General features: G+C 40.2%; 1 protein-coding gene across 1 annotated transcript; it reads left to right on the top strand.

Moving 5' to 3' along the window:
• Positions 1 to 11,543: 11,543 nt before the first annotated feature.
• On the top strand, positions 11,544 to 14,246 carry LOC123959602 (glial cell line-derived neurotrophic factor-like). Its single transcript, XM_046033725.1, has 2 exons — positions 11,544 to 12,208; positions 13,188 to 14,246. Exons 1-2 carry the CDS (start codon positions 11,986 to 11,988, stop codon positions 13,766 to 13,768), a joined length of 804 nt encoding a protein of 267 aa, XP_045889681.1. The 5' UTR covers positions 11,544 to 11,985; the 3' UTR covers positions 13,769 to 14,246.
• Positions 14,247 to 22,351: the final 8,105 nt, after the last annotated feature.

Genomic DNA, 22,351 nt, shown 5'->3' with positions numbered 1-22,351 from the left:
ATCAACTGACTCTGACTTCTCATGTAATTATTTTCATGGTGTGAGTTATTCAATCCTGGGTTCTTGTGTGACACTTCAAGACACTGTGATTGCACTTCCCTTGTCTGACTGTGGCCTGAAAACACTTCAGAAGCCTCTTATAGATGAAAGAGAGAGATTGAGGCATAGAGCTATAGATCATCAATGCCCCTGATGACCTAGTGTATATGCATTGCATGGAGAAACATAAGCAGACAAGGACCCCTATAGCCTCATAGCCATACACGTAACATGTACACAAAGTAGAAGATTAGTACCATCAAAAAGCTCCATAAAAATTAATTAAACAAAAACATTATGTATTATAAATTAATTTATTATATGTGATTTAAGAGTGCATTCTTATATGGTCTAAGAAAAGGTGCATTGCCTCCTACTGTCTGCACGGTGCACAGTTACATATCAGTTAAGGTCAATGTAAATAATTTCCTTTTTTGTCACTATATTAGCCATAACTGAACCTTCACTGCTGCCTAAGTCACGAAAGAACATAATTCCCTGGTATAGACTGACATGGGGATCAAACAGAAAGAGGTGTCAAGGAAGCCATCTACACCAGGGTTGAGAAGCCGTCATTGAACAGGGGAGGGGGTCTACGCCACCACTTATCCCCCACTTACAATGCTGTCCTTTCATCACTTCCCAGGAAACTCAACAAACTTAACCTATTGACCTCAGGTGAAGATACCAACGATGGTCGTTCAGTCTTGGCCACAGGTAGTCTTAACGACTGTAACGACTGTCGTCACAGCAACAAGGAACACTAACGAACCAGCGGTATCGATGACCCGGGATAACGACCCCACTGAGGTTAAATAGCTGAGTTTCCCTGCCAGTCAGTCAGAACTGAAGAAGTCCTTTGGATGAGGGACGAAACGTCTTCCAGTATCTTCAACCAAGTCCAGTTGCCCTTGATTTTAACCTTCGTTGGATAACTATGACCTGGATGACTGAGAATCTTCATAGACATCAAACAGAAGTTAATAGAGCTCTGTAAATTGAAATCTCATGTAGTTACTGCACTGCTCTTTTTTCTCTCCTCTTTATTTCTTGCGACTCCCCTCTTCCACTTCCTGTGTAAACCTCTCTCCTGTCCTCTTGAATCCTTTCCTGTCGGCATCTCCCCTGCTTTCTCAAACCAACGTCCCTGCTCTTCCATCCAAGCGGTTAATTCAATATGTCAGCTGAATTCCCTGATCATCCATATCTCCCCAGGGGTGTGGCCCAGCGAGCGTACTGGTGATCTGCACTCACAGAATTAGAGCAGATAGAGAGGGGGCTTCTTAAATCATTATCTTCATGTCCATCAACATACAGCAGCTTACAGCGGTGCTGCACGTGTAGGTTGGGTACAAAGTTTAATACTCCGAGGGACTGGAGAGAGACTGTAAACTCAAATCAACAGGAATCTGAAAACATGGACATAAGACCTGAAACTGGTGGATTATTTTTGGCTAGAAAGACTATTCTGTATTCTGTATCCTGTTCCTGTACAATCTGCTGCCACCGCTAGTGTAAGACCCTGACCCTGGATTTTCTCTTCAATTTCTTGTTACCCATTGGCTGATACCAATACATCTGCAAGAAGCTAATATCTAGTTTAAGTCCAAACTGTGCTGCTGCACTTTACTGTTTCAAACGTGTAAATAGAGACCTTTTTTCATCTGTTATGCTGCCTTGACAAGAGCTTTCAAGCATGTTTAGGCACTGGGCTTTTCATTTATGTTGAGATTTCAATGCTCCGGACACTTTTATAGCACTCTGGCCAAAAGTCAAAAAGGTGCCCACATTACATCTGTTGCTCTCACGATTGTCCAATTTAAAATTCAGATATCATATTTCAGAACAAACCGCCTGCTCCATTATTCTGATTTATATCTTCACCTTCAAAGTCAGTCACATGATAGAAGTGCCGCTCTTTCCAGGTCTGAGTCATCCCAAAGTGAACGACCACTAAAGACACTTGCTGTTGTGCTCCTCTTCAGTATGGCTTACGGAATAGCATATAAACATTGAATTTGAATGGGAAAAGCAAACTGTTTCTCATAGTGGTTATATTTTCATTGTCTTTCACCAAACAATACTGTTTGCACTGACATGTTAGAAAGGCTTATTTAAAATGCATGTTTTCAAGTTCAGCTATAAATTACAGTAAGTGTAAGAAATACATGTCCATAAATCATTCAGTGGTTTATTCTAAGCAGGGATAAAGCCGTCAAAACCCTGAAAAAAAGTAAGACCACCTTAGGGAGAGGCGTCATTCAATCTTAACTCTTTATTACTACCAGCTTTGTTATGTAAAGGCTGATGTGATTCATCTGGACAACAAGCCCTGTTGACATTCTCCCCTCCCCTCAGAATGAGGCCTGAAAGACCTCAAAACAACAACAAAAAAAACCCACACATACAAATGTCACTGGCAGTCTTGAAGACAGAACTACAGCCGCCCTCTGTGTGGCAGTCCCAAATGCGGCGAGTTTCCTGTGCTGACAGACAGTTGTAATAGTCAGCCTGCTATGGCCTGTGGGTCCCAACGAGTCAGCAAGGGAGAAACACGACATATAGAGACTGACAGTGAGAGAAAAGGGAAGTGATGGAAAGAGAGAAAGAAGAGGAAAATGGAAGAAACAGGGACGGAAAAAAGTGTTCAAGGTGACAGAATATCAAAGAAAGATGGAGACGGGGGAGAGAGAGTAGTGGAGGTGACGAAATCAGCATCCAGGGATTTTCTGCTCAAAGGAGCATATTGGCAAGTTTTGGTGGGTGTGCTGCTGGTCTAAAGCTGAATATTTCCCATTTCTTTCTTCTTTACTTTCGATCTATTTTTCCTTGACACATATTTGCATATTCTATAAAATGTATCAAATAGTCTATGGACAGTTTTTGTCAACACAAGCAATTTTTAATTAAAGAAAACTGTTTTTCTCCAAGTTATGCCCATGTTCTATCCCGCCTTAGCCATGAAAGTCTTGATTCAAATGAAAGTCCTGCCTCAGAAAAGTCTTAAAGTTACTGTGGATTTTGTTAATGTTAATGGCTTAAAATTGAGTTATGTGCTGCTGCTCAGTGACTAAAGAGGCGTGGGTGATTTTTAAAACAGTCTAAGAAACATGTTGCTTGGCAGATTTGGTTGTAGAATAAACACTTTTATGCTATATGAACAGGGGAATCATTTAAATTATATGATGACGATGATGACGATGGTGTGTTTTTGTGATAATGAGCATCCAACAACTAAAGCTGTTTGTATTTTCCAGTCTTTCTCACCATAAACTAGAGCTTGAGGGCTTTACAAGTTTATATGTGTCACTTGAGATTATTGTGATCTATTTAACTTAATATTATACTTAACTTAAATTAGTAAGTACTTCACTTAATATTATATTAAGCAATAACTCAAATGTGACATGACAAAGACTGAAAGAAGGCTTAGTGATACTGGTATAATCAAACAAATGGAAAGATGAGCCCACACCAATGCTGCCCTCATACACAATGATTCAATATAAATGTACTGTTTTATGTATATTAGTATTATTATTATTATTACACCTTCTCAAATCTGGCAGAAAAGTCAGTGGGTGAACTTACCAGATCTTCGAACATTTGATCTTCTTGTACAATAGCAAATACTGGCTGTGCATATTGCAAAGAGAAGTAAGTATAAAAGACTCCTTTCTTTACATGTAGATTCCATGTCTTCTTCTGGTGGAAAGTTTAAAACGGTCAAATGTTCATTTTATTACACATTCAAACGCACTTGTGACTGTAAATGTAACTAATCCCTTCGCTGAAAAAAAGTCTTGATAAAAATAAAATCGCTACTTTATCCAAATTTTGGCGCAAACGCCATCCCAAGACAGGCATAAATTGACCGAGAGGAAAGGGCAGCGACGGTTTGACACTGATAAGATTACAGTCTGCAAAAGATCAGTGGGTTGGACACTTTAACGGACGGACAGACGCCACTGTGCACTCCAACAGGCACGCGGACAGACGATGGAGAGGGTTGCACCGACGATTCACGCGTAATGCGCAAAAACTAAAACAGAATGGTGGGCACGATAATTTTTTTACGCACGAATCTCGCCTTCGTTTCACGGTCTGCTCCGCGACTTAGACAGCAAATGAGATGGACAGCGAAGTGCAGGAACGCGGGGCCATTTAGAGCTAAGAGGATAACAAGCCCCTAATCCGCACACTGGACACAGATGGAAAGCGTGTCTTGACGCAGACGCAGGGGAGCCGCTCAAGCAACAGACACTCCATAAAAGTATACAGTGCGTGTGTGTGTGTGTGTGCGACTGTCCGTGAGTACAACAATGACCAAAGAAGGCAAAACAATGAATCCTTTAATTAATGCCCTAACTGATGTACTCATTAATATGTGACTACAACTGCTCAGCCAACTGAGTGTCCAGTGTGATCTCAACCTGAAAAAAATGAAGCAAAGTTTGAAGAAGGGGAGTGGTCTGTGAGTGTGTCTAAACTTACAATGTGCTTGAGCCTGTGTATTTAAGAGAGATAGAGCAGTGTTTGCAGGAGAGCTCAGACAAATCACTTCAGAGGCATTTTTCTTTTCAAGGAGAACCAAAGATAGGGAGGACTGGGAACAAACAATGGCACCCACTGATACAAAAACATTTGCTAAGTCAAAGTTGTCCAGAGTGTCCACCATAGGGATTTGGTGCAGTATGGCAGACCATTTTCATAATCACTCTGCTGGTCATCTACCTTCACCTAATTTTCTGAGCCAGGCATATTCTACCTTTATTCAATGAGTTGGTAAAATCAATCCATCAGTTTCTACATAATAATTTGAAAATTCTTTCATGTAATTCTGATCTCATGTTTTTGCCCTGACCCACACTGTCAGCTACAGAAAGTCTTTCTAAGTGGAAATTTAAAATACATCTTGAGAGTCCCCTAACTACTGCAGAGACCCCTGGAGCAGTTCATTATAGTCATTTTTACAGTGACTCCATCGGTGCAGTACCACCCATTCATCAAAATGTCTCTGACAGCGTGTATTGTGGAGGTAGAATAGGTTATTTAACTGAGGCCAAGACTGATTAGAGGTGAATATCTGTGTCAGATGTCTTACAGGACATAATTTCATCTACACAAATCAGATTATGACAGCTCACCACAGACATTTAATGGCAAATGGTTGCATTCATGTAGTGTTTTACAATATCCCTCTCATTCAGACACACACACGCACGCATGCACACACACACATACACATACACACACACACACACACACACACACACACACACACACTTGCTATTGTCAATTAGTAAACACAGTGAGCAGTTAACTAAATCTTTGCTATCAGTCTATTAGAGTTAGACCAATAAATCAGCAGGGTTGATATTCATTTATTCAGTAATCAGTACTGGCCAATAAACAACAAGAAGTTTATTTTTTCAAATGTAAAATATCGCACTGAGATCATTGTCATAATCCTTAAAACTATAGAAAGTGTTTATGTTATGTGTTTATTGGTAACATTTTAATTGAACCTTCCCACAATTAATAAATTGCAAACACTATAATGTAGTTGCAAGCAGCTGTTAGAATATTTTAACTGTTTATTAATGTATTTGTCAATAACGGTGGTGTTGTAAAAACATGTAATGAATGATATATAATAACACATATGTAGTCGTATAAAAATGTTTTACTGTACATCAATTAACACTTATATAAACTACATTATAGTGTGTTATAAGTAAACAATTACATTTTAATGTAGCACTTTTTTCAAAAAAATCAGAACCACCACCTACATTACCAGTCTCTAAATTTATCTGTTTCCTGGTGTTGTCAGTTTACCAAAGTTCACCAAAAGAAAATTGCACCACCAATCATAGTCCAAGACCTTCAGAACGAATACAACATTATATCAGTCTTAACTGCACGATGCAAAGTATTGTTAATTTCTAGTCTACTTGCTTCCATCCGTCTCCACATTCACACATGCCACTTATATTAATCATATACTCTCTGGGTCACAGAGGCAAAATGTGATCTGATTATTCCAATTTCTTCACCTGCTCTTATCAACCAATCGCAAAAGCTGTACTCCAGTGCAGAGGTCAAGTGAGATACAATGATTCACTCAAACAGCAACTTGTATTGTGTTGTTCTTATTCTTTTTTCTTTTACACTCTACCAGGATTCAATCTGTGGATTTAAAATATGTGACTGGAAGCTAAGGTTATCAGAATCAGAATCAGAAACAACAATATTGCCAAGTAGTTTTTACATATACAAGGAATGTGTTTTGGTGACTTGTGTAGCAATAGACATAAACAGGCACCTTTTTTACATTTCAACCAGGCTTGACCTTGTAATCCACCTGAAAGAAATTCAACAATAATGGCTTCAATATAATGTTTTAGGGCCATATGTTACATCCAAAAGCAGTTTCTAGTACTTGTCTGTCTGACAAAAGTGCCATTCTAGGTAAACACTGATCACGTGTACTGTGTTTTGTGTGCACATTCAAAAATATTTAACATTTAGGTGGAATTTTAGCTAATGACAATAAAATATGTATCAACTTGATAAACCAAAATGAGTTGTTTGTTTCTAGAAACCAAAATTATAACTTAAAAACTTAGATCAGCAGCGTGGACTATACACTTTCAGGGAACTCAATAACGTAACAATTGTGGATGATTAGACCAAAGACTAACACACAAAGGTTTGGTAAGATAATGAGCAGTGTCACTGAGATGAAGGTCACTGTATTGCAAGAATGGGGAACTCAATGGTTCCATCTCCTGGACAAACACACAGGACACAAAAGAGAGACTGAGGGGAAATAGAAAGAGAAACCACTGCACTGGGAGGTGCATAGCCCAAACAAAACCATATATTTTCACCTAATCTTGTCATTCAACCAGCCCATCTATCTAAAAAGAATTATAATAATTTAATAAAAAATAACCCTCTGGGAACCAAGCTTTTATCAAACCAGGAGTGAAACACAATATCACTTTCATATTAGCATCGTCCAAGTAAAGAAATAATTTGTTAGTTTTTAATCCCATCAAAAACAAGCAAATAAACCAGACTGGTGGTTTAGAAAATTATTTCACTCAATGAGAAAAACAACAGCCTGAAGTCAAAGGCCTGTGACATGATTTGTTGGATGTTTGGGAAACCAAGTTCTTTTTCGCCATACTAAATATATCACGTTAAATTGATTTTAGTCTTTTTTACATCAATAGTTTTGTCCTGGATCAGTTTATATTTAATGTTATTACCACCTTGAATAAGAATAATACTTTCACATTTCTGCATTCATTTCAAATCTTTATGTCATTATATTTAGACAATAGATAAGGAAACATTAGTCTCAGTTGTCAACGTCACTAACATGTGTAACATCTTGATAATTAACAGTGGTAAACAGTGTCCACTAGTGGCTGCATTTAAGTCCAGCACATCTGGAGGTTCAGAGATTTCAACCCGGTTTCTGCATTAGAAATTACTGAATGTAATGTTCTCCACCTGTACTTCCTCAAATTAAATCATGACATTTAGGTTTCACATGGCCACCTAGCGGGCAATAATGTCACAGTAAATACAAAACTATATATCGAGTAAATGGCCTATCTGCTTAAACATCATAACAGTCATTGACCCCCATCTTAACATTTCTGAGCCGACTTCAAGCAGTTCAGCTCAGCAGACGGCATCCACTCTCACAGCTCCCGCCACCACTCTCACCCCGAGGCTCCAGCAGCACCAGAGTACATATGGTGTGGATTACTTTCTAAGCACCACTGTGGCTCCCCAAGGAGGAGCTTTTTACCATGTATACAATGTTCCTTCCAGCACCCAAATCTGTGAATAATGATAAAATCATCAGCAAGGGAAACTCTTACTTTTGAACTCAAACCAAGTTAATAACAACACTTGACTGATTTGGTGCAACAAAGAAGCATTAATGTATGTTTATCTTTATTTCCTCCAGAAAGTGTTCATGTCTATTACAAAGGGACTCAAAGTTATAAACCAGTTGTGTTTTTGGTAACTTCCCATTCTAAATTTTAATCTAAAGGATTTTTTTACACCTGGGCCCTAATTTCACATATTTTGGGGTTGTAATGACTAGTAGGTACACAAAGCTTTGAAAGCTTTGTAGTAGCTATGAAATTTCGTCAGAGCTGGAGAGAGGAGTTTGTTGTGTACATAGAGGAACTGCTAACAAGAACATTTCCTAATGTTACTCCAACTCTCACTCACGCATCCACAGCCATCTTCCAGCAACAACGCATCTCTCAAGAGATTTCAGAGCGAGAATTGTCTTGAGTGAGACTTCTGTTTCATTCAAGGTTACCGGTTGTTACCAGGTGTCATTTGTAGGGATCCTTTCCATGATATTGTTAGACACCTTGTATAACAGTCTGAGCCTGTCGGTGGCAAAAATAAGTTGGGCACAGTTGCCCTAAATGAAAGTTGCAGCCATTGCTGCTGGTTTGCAGTTGCCAGCTGAAGCCATCTATTGCACGGATTCCAAAAGTCAAACATGCTAACATGCTGATGTTTAGCAGGTATATTTTTACCATCTTAGTTTAGCATGTTAGCATTCAAACATTGGCTAATTAGCAAAAAGCTGCGACTGACAGGAATGTCATTATTTTTGCAAGTATTTCTAATAAACCAAAATATTGGAAACATTAAAATTTTGACCTGACGATGGTTCAAAAGTCAAGGAATCACCAATGTTATTACAATGCATCCTTCATCCTGAGGGGGAAATTACTGTGTGTACCAAAGTTCATGACAATGCATCCAATAGTTGTTGAGACATTCATTCAAAAGCCCAAAAGTCAAACTCATGATAGAACTAGATAAAAAGTCCAGGGATTTTACAAATTATTAGAATACATCATCATGGGAACCATAATTGTTTATACAAAATTTTGTGCCCATCCATCCAGTAGATGTTGAGATATTTTTCTGGATATGTGAAAAGTCAAAACTTTGACACACAGATGGCACTGGAGGTAACGTCAGTTGATCACCAATGTCACTGGGATTCTTCCTCTGGGTACCATGAATGCCTGTACCAGATTTCTTGGCAATCCATCAAACAGTTCGACCAGGCCGACCAATATTGCCATCCCTAGAACCTAAAAACATGCACAGATCCTTCTCCCCTCCAAGTATGAGATTAAAACACATGTAAATGCAGAAAACAGGACACATGATCACGGATCTCCCCGCACTCCCCATCAGTGTGGTTAGGAATTCTTGTCTCTGCTAATTACTACATCGGCAGCCATGTCCCAAATCAGACATCCATTCCAGCTGTCAACTCCTCCCTCCCATAAGCCATTTTGGGGCTGGAATTTCATGCTGTTGTTGAAATGACCTGTGCAATTACATGCGAGTCAAACTGAGCCCCAAAAATGGCTGACAGATATAATTGCAGATCAGCCCCCGATTAGCCCTCATGCCTTACAAGAAGGGAAAAGGACATCTGTTTGGTGTATTTGCTGCCTGTAAGTGTGTAATTGCTCGAGGATTATGTATTTCCATACAGTTAAGTGAGTGAGTCAGTGAAAAGGGAAGCCTCTTCTAAACGATTAGTATGCTAACTTCTACAAACATAAGCGGAAAACAACTGTTATTCTGTATGACTTTACTGCATATTTGGATGCTCAAATGGCTTTTGCATGTTCAGTGTAATCAAATGATTACAATACAACGTGGCTAACATGTGTGCATGCACTGACACAAACATGATTCATCATGAAAGAGTGACTGGACGTGCACCCTTGAAGTATACGCATGCATGTGGATATACACTGTTTTTCACATCCACATTGTAAAGTTGGGGAATTAACTGCCCTAGAGGAAACAGCTTTATGCAGTTCTGCTGGAAGGCAACATTTCTCTTCTTTATGGAAATATTTTCCTAGAAAAAAAGATTTGTGTGGTTGTGGTACATTTTATCTGCAATAATCATTGCAGAAGAACAGAGAAAAAGGAAGGATATGGATGCTTCTTGTTCATAATAACACAAATAACACAACTTAAGAGAATTGTTTGCACATTTGCAGGGATTCAATCTGTGTTAGCACTTTGTAACTGAATAAAAAAACACTTGATCCTGATGTCACAGCAGACAAAATCTGAGTAATTACATTTGCTCACTGAAACACTTGTAGTGTGGTATAGTATCTGCTTTGCTCATCTTCATATAACAGAACTGGACTTTGTTCCATCTGGATACTGAATCAAACATGATCATGTGGTATACATTATCATAGATGTATACTATTTGTTCTGCTTACCCTGGATGGAAAGTCTTAAAACATTTCAGCTGTGTGTGTGCAGTTAATGTTATTGTGGTTCAGACTAAAGTGAAATAAACAACTTTTAACTACTCTTGGAAGGAGAGCATTTGACACGCAGGCACATAAACTCTTCTCAGATCACTCATCTTTGCTCTGGTTACAATCATTCGATCATTAAACACAGTTTAACCCACATCTCCACCTTGTTGTGTTCTCCAATAAAAAGTATAAGAGAGACAGAGATTAATAAAAGCACATGAATAGATAAGAAGATGGAGGAGGCAGTTGTTGTGACAACAGAATGAATTAATCAGCAGCTTAATTCAAGAAAAGTTCTTATAGACACTCACTGTGTATAGCCCAGGCTTAAATTCCAAGGGCAGTTTGCAGTTGTTTAACTTGTTTAACAGGATCACTCCCAAAACACCTGTAAGATGATCCATATACAGTTTGTTGTTGTGTGTCTCAGCAACATTAAAAAATCGCATGTCCTTTCATACAGCAACACATTTTTACTAAATCTACAACATCCAATTATAACTCAACAATCTGAAAATCTTGCAACATAATGCATAAGACAGCTCAACACAATTCAACATGTTCTTTTGCACCTTTTGAACCAGTGGTTCTTGGCATGTTGCCTAAAAAATGTGTAATGGGAAGTCCAATAAAATTAGTCTTTGCTTTACACCTCGTTTTAGGCAAAAATAACATTTTCTAATGTCAGAATTCCTTAAGTTAAACATGCGGTTCCTGTAATAGATATCAGCCCAGACTCCCTTGATGTCACTGTCATCTGCTCGTCAACTGTATAACTGCGTGATTTCAAGCACACTGTGGTTATGAGTGGCAACACAATCTATTTGGTCTGTTTTGACTGGCTGATTAGAAACACGTTTCCCATCCAATATCAATGGAACACGAAAAGCAGGATGGGGAATCTGGAGTATTGTTAGTGGAAAGTGTGAAACCTCTCTCTCAGCCATCTGGGTACACAGGCTGAGCCTCTTTCATAACATGACTCCTTCACCCTCACCAACTCTAGACCTGAAGTTCAATCATGAATTTGGACTCCATCCCTTTGTGTGTAGTCCGCCATGGGTGGAGACAGGAAGAAGCAGAGGATGGACCATCAGACGTCACCACCACTCCCCATCTCTGCTGCTAACCCTCGCTGTATCCTCGCGGTTCAGTCAGATTGATTGTGAGGGGATATGAACGGGAATGAGCGTCACTGCATGGTGCGCAGTGAATGAAAATCCGAGTGAAGGACTGCAAAGTGGGAGTACATTTCGTCTTCCAAGCGTCGTTGGTTTGCAAACAACTCCAGAGAGAAGTCTTGGTTTTGTATTTTGCGCTCCTTTGGTTTCGTGCCTGCTTGTATGTTGCGCAGCGCTGCACAGCGTGGGCCAGCTGGCAGTTAAGTGATAGCGTGCAGTTAACTGTACGCAGGCACTAATACATTAATCTTCACCATTTTCTGTGACAGGAACCCGAGCTGATGAGTGCGCCCCACCTTTTCCTCTCCAACTATTAAACAATATGCTGATTATCGCTTTAGCCAGATGATACCTGTTGATTTTGCATCGCGCCATGTCCTTCTGTCGGACTGAAGTGGACAATGAAGTTATGGGATAGCCTGACCACTTGTTTGATACTGCTGAGCGCCGTGCACGCCGACTCGCTGCTCCGGGATACGTCCACAACGAGGAGAGGGCGCGCCGCCGAGAGTCCCCTGGAGCGTCCGCCAGTTCAGATCCGCTTGTCTGTCACTTCTTCGGGCATCAGCCGCGCTGAAGCGGATACAGCGGACTGGGAAGAGACACTGGCTGGAGGAGACGCATGTAAGAGCCTGTGGTTTGTATGGAGTGCCCACAGTGCCAAAACCCAATCCTGGGAGGGCATTTGCTCTCAGCAGACTTGCTGAGTCTTGAGTTATTTTTATTTCTTAAACAAATATTGACATTGTTATCTGTGTCAAGTAGAAAAAAAAAATTCAAAAATTTGACCAATTAACAAAATTGAAAACATGTGGAATTGACACGTCTATTTCACTCCAGAAAATACAATGCTTTGACTGAATTTGATATTAAACAATTATTTTAAATGGACATATTTTAGAGTGCATGATCCAGTTAATGAAGGATTTGCAGTGATGTCTCATTCTGGCCTCTAACCTTCTTACCAATTAGACCTACATCTTTCAGAGCTGGTGGATTTTTACTTTTTTCAGACCTTTACCACAATGTACAACACCAGTTTATAAAACGTATTTTTTTAGTCTTTGAGAGAATAAATGATGGTATGATGATTGGAAACTAAATAAGATTTCTATCAGTGATTGATCAAATAATCATTTATTATTTATTCATAAAATGTTATACTGTGAATGTAAAAATGTTTGTCACAATGTCCTAAAGTGGCACCTTCAAATAGCTTGTTTTGTCTGGCTAAAAATCTAAAACCTAATCAAACTCATTTTAATTAAGAATTAGAATAAGAAAAGAAAAGAACTTAACAATTCCATTGTTAAAATTGTTGTAATTTTTCATAGGGGCTGCTGTAATGCAACTAGTTCACTCAAACATGCAAGTGTCTGGTGCGTAAATAAGAATGGGATCCATCTGTGACTTGGATGAATCAGTTCAAATGGAATTCCTCTTCAGAAAAATACCCAGTGTGTACCATTTCCGCATTTGCATGTGTACTTGCCGATACAACACTCCATCTGTCTAGCCAATATGATGTGTTAAAGTGAAACAATATGTGCTGTCCAGTATGATACGTCCTTGTAAGAGTGCCATTTCTCTTAATGCGTTTCAGACACAATGGAGCAGCCACCCCCAAACAAGTTTGAAGACGTGGTGGACTTCATCAAAGTGACCATCAGTAGAATACGTCGCTCCTCCTCATCCACTGTGTCCTCATCTACCTCCTCCACCTCCTCCTCCACCTCCTCCCCCTCCAAAGAAAACTTGAGCAGCAGGACTCGACACAGAAGGGAGAAGAAGAAGGGGACAAGCCAGCAGAGTGGTAGAGGTGGAAGAGGAGGAGCAAGAAGGGGGGAGACAGGGAGGAAGGCTAGGGTAGGAGGAGGGAATGGACGAGGACAGGGCTGTGTGCTCAAACAGATACACCTCAATGTGTCGGACCTCGGTCTGGGCTACCGCTCCAGCGAGGAAATGATATTCAGATACTGCTCTGGACCCTGCAGGAAGTCTGAGACCAACTATGACAAAATCCTTTACAACCTCGTTCACAACAGGAGGCTTCCTCCAAAAGACACGCCCCCTCAGGCTTGCTGTCGGCCAATTGCGTTTGACGATGACCTCTCGTTTCTGGATGACAACCTCATCTACCACACCGTGAGGAAGCACTCCGCCAGGAAATGTGGTTGTGTGTAGGGAGTGTGAGCTCTTGTCAGGCTTTGTGTAATTTTACATTCACTCCCCATTTAGAAGTATGATGCTGAGTTGTTTTCTGATTTTTCTCACTGTGAGGAAACCTATTGCGTTGTTTGTGGCCGCGAATGACTTGAGTCCATCAGTAAAGGAGTAAATAAGGAGAGGAGGTGGCATCGCTATGATTCCTAATGATCGTCATCCTTGGCTCAATCACAATATCTACAATTTACATTACGCCTTACATTGCTAATGTGTGATTTTAAATGTTTCCATGGATACTCAACCTAAAGGACTGAAATCAATAAGACACAACGGAGGAATCAGCTGACTCATTCTGTCTACTGTATAGCACATATGTTACATGGAAAATGGTATACACATATGAATTTTATTTATGAAATCTTGAAATTATTAAATTATTGATATTTATTTTGTTTTTATAAAATTAATAAATGTTATTTATTACTGTAATGTGATATCTCAGAGTGTGCCAAAGGTCAAAGGTAAATCAAATCATTTTTATGATTTATTTCCATATGAAAGGTTGACATGTATGACATTGCAAAATGATCTTTTACACATCAGGATCTTATCTTAAAGGTGCCCTGTGGAATTTTCTTGTAAACAAAGTTATGTGTGCATTCAGTGTTTCTCACTCAAACGCACTGTGTGTACCATTGATGCCTAACAACTATGGTAAATGCATTTCTGTCCTCAAAAAAAAAATATTATTTAAAATCCGTAACGCTACTAGTGGTCAAAAACTCCATAGGATAACTTCAACAGAAATTCTTCCTTAGTATGTGGGTGCTCTTTGGAGTTTTCTTGTAAACAAACAAAGTTGCATTCAGTCTTTATTACGAAACACATTGTGTGTACTCTTGAGGTCTAACAAACGGGTTGAATACATTTTGTTCCTCATAAAACATTTGCAAAGCCAAATTTAAGTTGTGCATTGTTTACATCTATGTTCTCTAGCTTGCAGTTTTCTTCTTTGCCTTCATTGTTGTAAAATTACCACTCTTTGCTTGTTTGCGCCATCAATTGTGGAAAATCAGAATCTGATGGCAGGAACGTAAATTGCGTCACCTATATGCATGCACGATACAAACAAAACGAGGACCACTCTTAAAAACAATGCTTTATATCAATGCTAGTGTTCAAAAACTCCACAGGGCACCTTTCCTCAGTTTACAATGTTCTACAATTCAAATGTCATTTCACTGCCTTGTTTCCTGTTTGTTTGTTTTTTTATTAATGAGGTGAGAAAAGCTATAACAAAACGATTATTCACTGCTAATTTCATAGCCTCCTCTCAGATGAATTGCTGTTAGTGAAAGATTTGAAAGATTTCCTGAAAAAACGTAACTACAGCTTTATTTTTATACGTTATTCACTTTTAAATTGCCTCATTCAATTGTTAATAAATGGATTCTACACAGTAGTGTATTCTGTATTTAATTACTATCACACAGGATTTGGTGTTTCAGTCCACTGTGGATGAGTTTGGCAACAGCAATCAATACGATTCATACAGTTATTACATAAGGATCAAAAGCAAGTTGAGGGGAAGACTGAACCTTGAACCTGAACGGTAGAAGAAATTTCGTCATTTTGTGTGCAAGAGGACCTTAGGGATAGCCTTCTCTGTTGAGTCCATTGTAATATTTAAAAGATGAATAGAATCTGATGTTATCAAATGGCAAAAACAGGCATTAGACACAGAAGAGAATGGAGTAGCCATACCTGTAGTACAGTGGAGTACCTATAGTTTAAGAATAAAAGGAAGGCGTAACATGCAGGGAGCGATGGAAGATAGATGGATGAAAGGTGAGTATTAAAACCTTACAACATAAAGAAAAGAGCAGGGAAGAACTGAGCAATGGGGTTAAGAGATAAAGTACACTGTATGTCGGAAGAGAGAGGGAGGACAATGAAAAAACAGCATGATTAAAAGGTGGCGAATATCCAGTGAAGACAATGATGTAGGAGTTGGAGAACATGAGAAGAGAAGATGTGTCTTGGTTAACTAATGTGTGTGGTCGATATCTGATCCATCCCCTGCTCTCTCACATTTCACAGCCCTTCCTCTGCTTGTCTCCTGAGCTGTGAGTCAGTGCAGCCTGGTTCGACAACTACAGGGCAAAACTGCCCTAGCCAAGTCTCTCTTATTTTTTCATGCAACTCATTATCTCTATAAACAACAATGTGATTCTCTGAGACATTTTGCCACCAGAGCAGATACACCAGCCATCCTCAGAGCCAGTGATTAATGCAGTTTGACAGCTGGGGTTAGACGTGTTTAGCTCTACAGTTCTGCTCTGCTGACATTTCTAAGAAACTTGAAATCATGTAGATATTTGCATCCCTTTGTCTGGAATTTTGATCCCTTGGATGTTGAACATATCACCATGGTAACATTATAAAGATCTGCAGCCAACAACTGGTGCAAAACCAGCAACACAATATCAATATTGTTATAAAACAAAAGGGATCTTAAACTGATATGTGCGCCAGGGTGAATTTTATTTTGAGCTTCCTCACTTTTTGGTCAACTTAGTATACATAGTCAGTCAACACTTTCCACAACCATTACTTCCATTTCTTCTACTCATTATTTTTGTTTCCAAACCACACATGATGCAGTTGTACTGAAGAACTAGAGTCAAAAACTTAATGCATAAACATTTTTAACACCCACAGTGTGGCTTGGCCAAATGTAAACTGTAATCTAATGGGACCAATTAAACATATTTTAACCTGAGTTAACCACGACAGAGCCAAACAGTTACTGGCCCCACGGTGGAAAATAAACATAAAAGTTCTTTAGCTTTAGCTGTGGACAACAGAGGAAACCATTAGAGCCAACTGGCAGTCCGAGGATAGTGTCATTAGTCAGATGAGTCTTCTGCTCTTTTGTTCATGATGTGAGAAGAGCTTGTAATGAAGGATCATGTTTCAGTGTAATACAACAAGTGGTTAGCGGTTAAGGGATAGTGTTCCAAACAGGTGCTAAATACTCGAAGAACTGTATGTGTTGACATGTCGAACTTCAAAGGGCTGCTTCACCTAAATAAGAAAATAATATATTTTCTCTCTTATGTTTGGTGGTGTCCAGGCATGCCGATACATTTTTATTTATCCATAAAGGTTTTCAGATATGAGATTCCATCTCCAAACAATGGAGGTGAACAGAATCTCACCGCACACCGTACTGAAGAATTATGAAACAGCGCAAACTTTTACCAAAAAAGAGTAAATTAACTGGTTGCTCTGGAAAATCTGCACATCTCATTGTGAAGCTTTTATTGGGGCTACTTCTGTTGAGAGTAGTATAATGTAGTGCACTGTTTCTGATCCAGAAATCTCTGAGGCAGACATAAAATCATTTTGAAATGTATAAAATCTGTCAAATCTGTTTTGTTTTTTGGGTGAATTGACCCTTTAAAAACAATTTCCAAACATCTGGTGGGGTTCATGATGGTTTCAAGATTTACATTATAAGAAATTCCCCATGGCTGCTCAATTTCTCATCATTCAGTTCAAATCAGTGACCAGCTTGTTTACAAGATGAAGCCACTGTGGGCAGAGCCTTGTCTGCCACTATTGTAGCAGTTGGCGTGAGAAAAGATACAAATGATAACCGAAATGTAATCACGGTTCTATCAGGCACGTCGTGAGTCTTCATGAGAGATCTGTCAAACCACAAGAAGCTCTTTGTGCCACTGCTCTGGAATCTGTCAGTGTGACTCTGGCTTTATGACGAGTCAATTGTAGAGACAACCACAGAAGCAGAAAAGGAGAGTCATCACAATACAGCTACCAATTCAAGACATATGACGACAACACAATACTGATGCTCTTTCACCCTGTTTTTAAAATCAAAAGAAGCTCCAAGATCTGTTATCTTCTTTTATACACAATTGATTGCAGTGGTCTCTTAATGAGAAATTCTCAAAAACCATAAAAGCCTCAAGGTCATGACTGAAAATACAAAAGGAGGAGAGATGTCTGGGGTTTTGGCATGTCTTGCTATATTAAAACACCCAGTACAAAGTCTAAAAAAAACACTAGTTTTTTTTTATTCATACAAGAAACAGGCCTGCAACCCGTTCAGTGCACTGAGCCGTAGTTTAAGAAACAGTGCTGTCATTGGACTGGCTGCAACACAAAGCAGAGGCAGAGGAGATTAACACGGGGCTGTAACCGCACTGCACTGATCATCGTCAACTGGCCTATCGCCAAACCTCCAGTCTGGACCACCAGTCGCAGGCTCCCCACTCATCAATATTACCACACACACACATTGGCACATGTTATCAGTCATCACTATAGCGAAGTGCAGATGGAATATACACTGAATCACCCAATGGCCAGATGGGAAGAGAGAACAATCGACACCAAAGTAAACACCAGCATCAGTGGTGTTATTTGCCAAAACCCTCTGTTTCTTTAAATGCTAGCTCTCTAGAAAATCTTTTGAACTTTTGCAGGGGTGTACATTTTTTGTGGGCTTGCAGGAGACAGTGATAGTGGTATAAGTATAGCCAAAGGAGATCAAAAGAAAAGGAGCATCTTGATATATTTCGGCAGCTTATACGAAACACTTGATATTTTTAATATTTCACTTTGGTTAGCCTGACCTGGCGCAGACACACATAGGCCTTTGGTGGATGCAATACTTTGGTGCTGTAGAAGGAAATGGCAAAAGGTGCGAATGTAACACTATCACCTGCATGTTGGTGTGTCAGAGGTGTTAGCTCGGGTGGTTAAATATTCAAGTGCAACCTGATAATGTGCACTACAATGTCCTGCCTCAGCCTCACACCTGTTACCTGTTACCTGTTACCTGTTACGTGTGTGTGTGTGTGTGTGTGTGTGTGTGTGTGTGTGTGTGTGTGTGTGTGTGTGTAAATCTCTATGTTTAAGTGTTGTGGCAGATGAGAGGGACATTTTATGTTAGCTTCTGTTAAACTCTTTTAAAAGCCAGAAGTTGTGTATTGTTAGTGCTCTTCAGCCTAAAAGTAATGTAAAAACAGATCGTTTGAATGTTTCAAATCCTTTCCAACTTTTAACCTTTGCTGCTCTGCTTTGCCGGAACCTTTCCCTGAATTAATGCCCTTGCGATGAATAGGCAAAGCAGGAGATTTATAGACAGAGTGAAAGACAGGCTGGTTGATGACGTGATTTTCCGTCCGCTTCTGTCTGTGTTGTTGAGTGTAATGATAAGAAACAGCACACAGACAGACTGGATAGAGTGGAGTGGAAGCTGTCCGTTTCAATGTGACACACTACATCAAGCAAAGAGCAAACTGCTGAAATGATATGACAGCCTGCTTGAAAGGGGTGTGATGCTGAATGACAGAACTAAAGACACACAAGCACACAGACTTTATATTTGACCAGCTAGGATTTACGTAAGTGAAGTACATAGGCTATACAAAACCACAGTTTTTTCGACACTTAAGGCTTAAATAATATTGTATACTTGCTTGTGACTATAGACAGACAGACAGATGAGAGCAGTGTGTTTGAATATATTTGGCCCAAGATTTCTCTATGTACCTTTTATATGGCTTAAACTAAGATAATCCCTCCCTTACTGCACTAAACTTTATGATCACGTCATCAACATGCAAATGAGCGTGTGATGTCCTCACGCGACTTTCTTAGACTTTTGGAGCTACTGCTGGCTACTTTCATTGTTAAATGAGTTGGCAACACTCAGAGGGGCCAACCGGCTGTTTTAACAATTTTAAGTTATTTTAAAGGCACAATCTGTAATCCCTGGGTTACAATAATTGCATGATTTACAAATCGCAGTTTCACTAAAGAAACATCTTTCTAATCAGCCAACGTTAGATGTTATTTACTAGTCTAAAAGAAAAGTTGCAAGTTAAGCATCAAGCTCATCAAATGCATCTCTTTACTCGTGACACATCAACTCTTGTTTTGCTTCTTTTGTCTTTTATGTTTCTGTGACACTAAAGGCATTTGCACTCCAAGTCCATATTTTTGGTCTGTGTTTTTTTAACTGGTCTTCTGATGAAAATTGCTTTTGCACAGGAACCTTAACCTCGTGTTTTATTATTCTATTCATTCTGAAAATTCACAATGCGAGACACAATGGAGTAGTCGATGACAATTTTTCAGCTCTCCACGGTGCTCAACTGCCTTTGGGACAGCTCTAATTCTTTGTCCTCTCATGTTGGACAGAAGGCACCGGACACCACAGTGAGTCACTATTGTCTGTCGTCACAAGTGGTATTACTATACTGGACATGTCAGGCTAAAAGGTTAGCATGCTAATTTCGGTAGGAGATGTCTGCAAAACAACACATAGTCGTCTTTAACATGATGTCAGAACGGTTACTTCACATTCTGTTGAAAAGTTAGTTCACTTTTTAATATTTTAAACTAAATGTCTGGCTATATCTTACACACTGTACCTTTAACTAACCTGAAACAATCTTTTTTAACTGCTAAACTATACTGTTAGCTAATCGTGATGTCACGATCCTGTCCTGAGCTTGTCTGGGTTAGATTATTTTGGCCATGCTTTCTCTGTATTTTGATTTTGCTTTCTCTGTGTCTGGGTTTTAGGTTTCAGTCCTGTCTATCAGTGTGTCTTGCTGGGGAGTCTGAACTCTTGAACACAGTTAATGTGACGTTAACTAACCAGAAACAAACTGTTTTAACTGCAAAACGGAACTGTATAGTTAATCAACATACTGTTCCTATTTGAGAACTACAATCTTTTGTATCATGTCCTACAAAAAAGGCATCTTTGAAGATTATGTGACATGATTAAAAGCTTTTTTGTCAACTTCTCTTTCCAAGGTCAAGGATGAACACTCATTCCTAATGTATATAGCAGCTTTTTAGATGAGTGTTTTCCTGGAACACGAAGAAGACTGGGGCCAGACAAATAACCTGTAGGCTACATAAAGGTTCAGCTGTAAATCTGTAGCCGGTCAAAACCCTACTTAATCCCTAAAAAGGGCAGTTATGATAAACAACACCAAACACAAAATTATTAAAATTTCAGGCCTTTGATCACGTTAACTTCTCCATCCATAATAAAAATGAATTTGGGAGTAACACAACAACATAATACAGCTGTTCCCTCAGGGTTTACAAAAAATAGTAACAAACGCACATAGCATACATTGTCAATACATCAGTGTACATTCCTTTCATCGTTTACACACATGGCTCTGCTAGGCTGAGGTACAGAGTGGAACTGCTCTAATCTCCTTTGTAAACACAGTAGTGATGTGTGCGTGTGTGTGTGTATGTGTGTCTAAGACCCCAGGAGGCAAACCAGACCACTAATTCGCCATTCATTCTCCCCTCACGAGGAAACAGACGATCTCCCTTTATCCCTTTCTTGCTGCTCACTATCCCTCCATCCTCCCTGTATCTTTCACTACCTCCTACATCTCTAAATAATCTCTAAAATACCCTACCATCTCTTCCTCCTGTCCCTCTGTGTTTTGATGTTCCTGAGCTTCATCCTCCGGACCTCTGTCCTTCTGTTTTCTTGTTCTCTTTTACCTCATGTGAATAAACGCAGGACTTTGCTTGCTGTCTCCAGCCTCCTGTGTTTGTGCGTGTAATGTCTGTGTCTGTATATTCCCTGGTGTTAAACGAAGGAACCTCTCACTTCTCCGTAAACCCCTCAGTGGTATGCAAAGGATCTGTAGTGAGGGCTTTGGACTCTCTCTGTAACTGCAGTTCTATCTCACACAGGCTCCGCCCTCTACTGGACTCTATGGGTACTACTTCTCCTCCTATCACACATCTACCACGGCCACTTTGGCCTTCTCTAAAGAGCATATGAATTCCTCTTCAGTCCGTCAGGACTTCCGCACAGTTACGGCTATTGCGGCGGGGCGAGTCGGTCCGTGTTCAGCCCGCCTTCGTCTCCCCAGCTCTCCCAGATATCTGGCAGTGCGCCAAGGCATCCTGGGCAGAGCTGCTGTGGACGAGGGTGCGGGTTTGATTGATTTCCTGCACGTGCAGAGCCACACAGAAGCAGCTGTTCCGTGCGTGCCCCCGCTGGAAGAGGCCCTCGCTGCCCACCTTCTTCCTCATTCTGCTGGCTGGTCAGCGGGAATAAAGCCCCACCCGCCACTGGCACAGGATAGGGGGACTTTGGAGTATTTTGAAAAAATATTCCAACTGGGCGCACAGCTGGCCGCAGCGGCCAACAATCTGGGCGTGCTGGGAGTCGTGACAGCATCCGAGTCCCCGATCGCCCCCCCTCCTCATCGGACCAGGTGGATTTCCTGCCCCGAGCCATTGGTCAGATGAATAACCTGGTCCAGGGTGTGGCCACTGCTGCTGGGCGCGTGATGTCTCAGGCCACAGTAGATTCTCGCCACTGCTCTCCATGGGAAGGACCGGGAAGAGCTGTTGGGTGCCCCCATCTCATCCGACGGCCTCTTTGGCTCCATATCCTCCGCTACTCAGAGCTTCAGAAGGCTGGAGAAGGAGAAGGCGCAGCTCAGTCGCCACCTGCCACTGGCTCAGGGAAAGGGCGGCGAGCCTCGCCGTCGTAATGCCACTCTCAGACGGCGT

This window comes from Micropterus dolomieu, linkage group LG21, assembly GCF_021292245.1.
Source record: "Micropterus dolomieu isolate WLL.071019.BEF.003 ecotype Adirondacks linkage group LG21, ASM2129224v1, whole genome shotgun sequence".
Taxonomy (NCBI): Eukaryota; Metazoa; Chordata; class Actinopteri; order Centrarchiformes; family Centrarchidae; genus Micropterus; species Micropterus dolomieu.
Note: the sequence above shows the minus strand (reverse complement) of the source record. Positions and strands in the feature narration are given on the sequence as shown.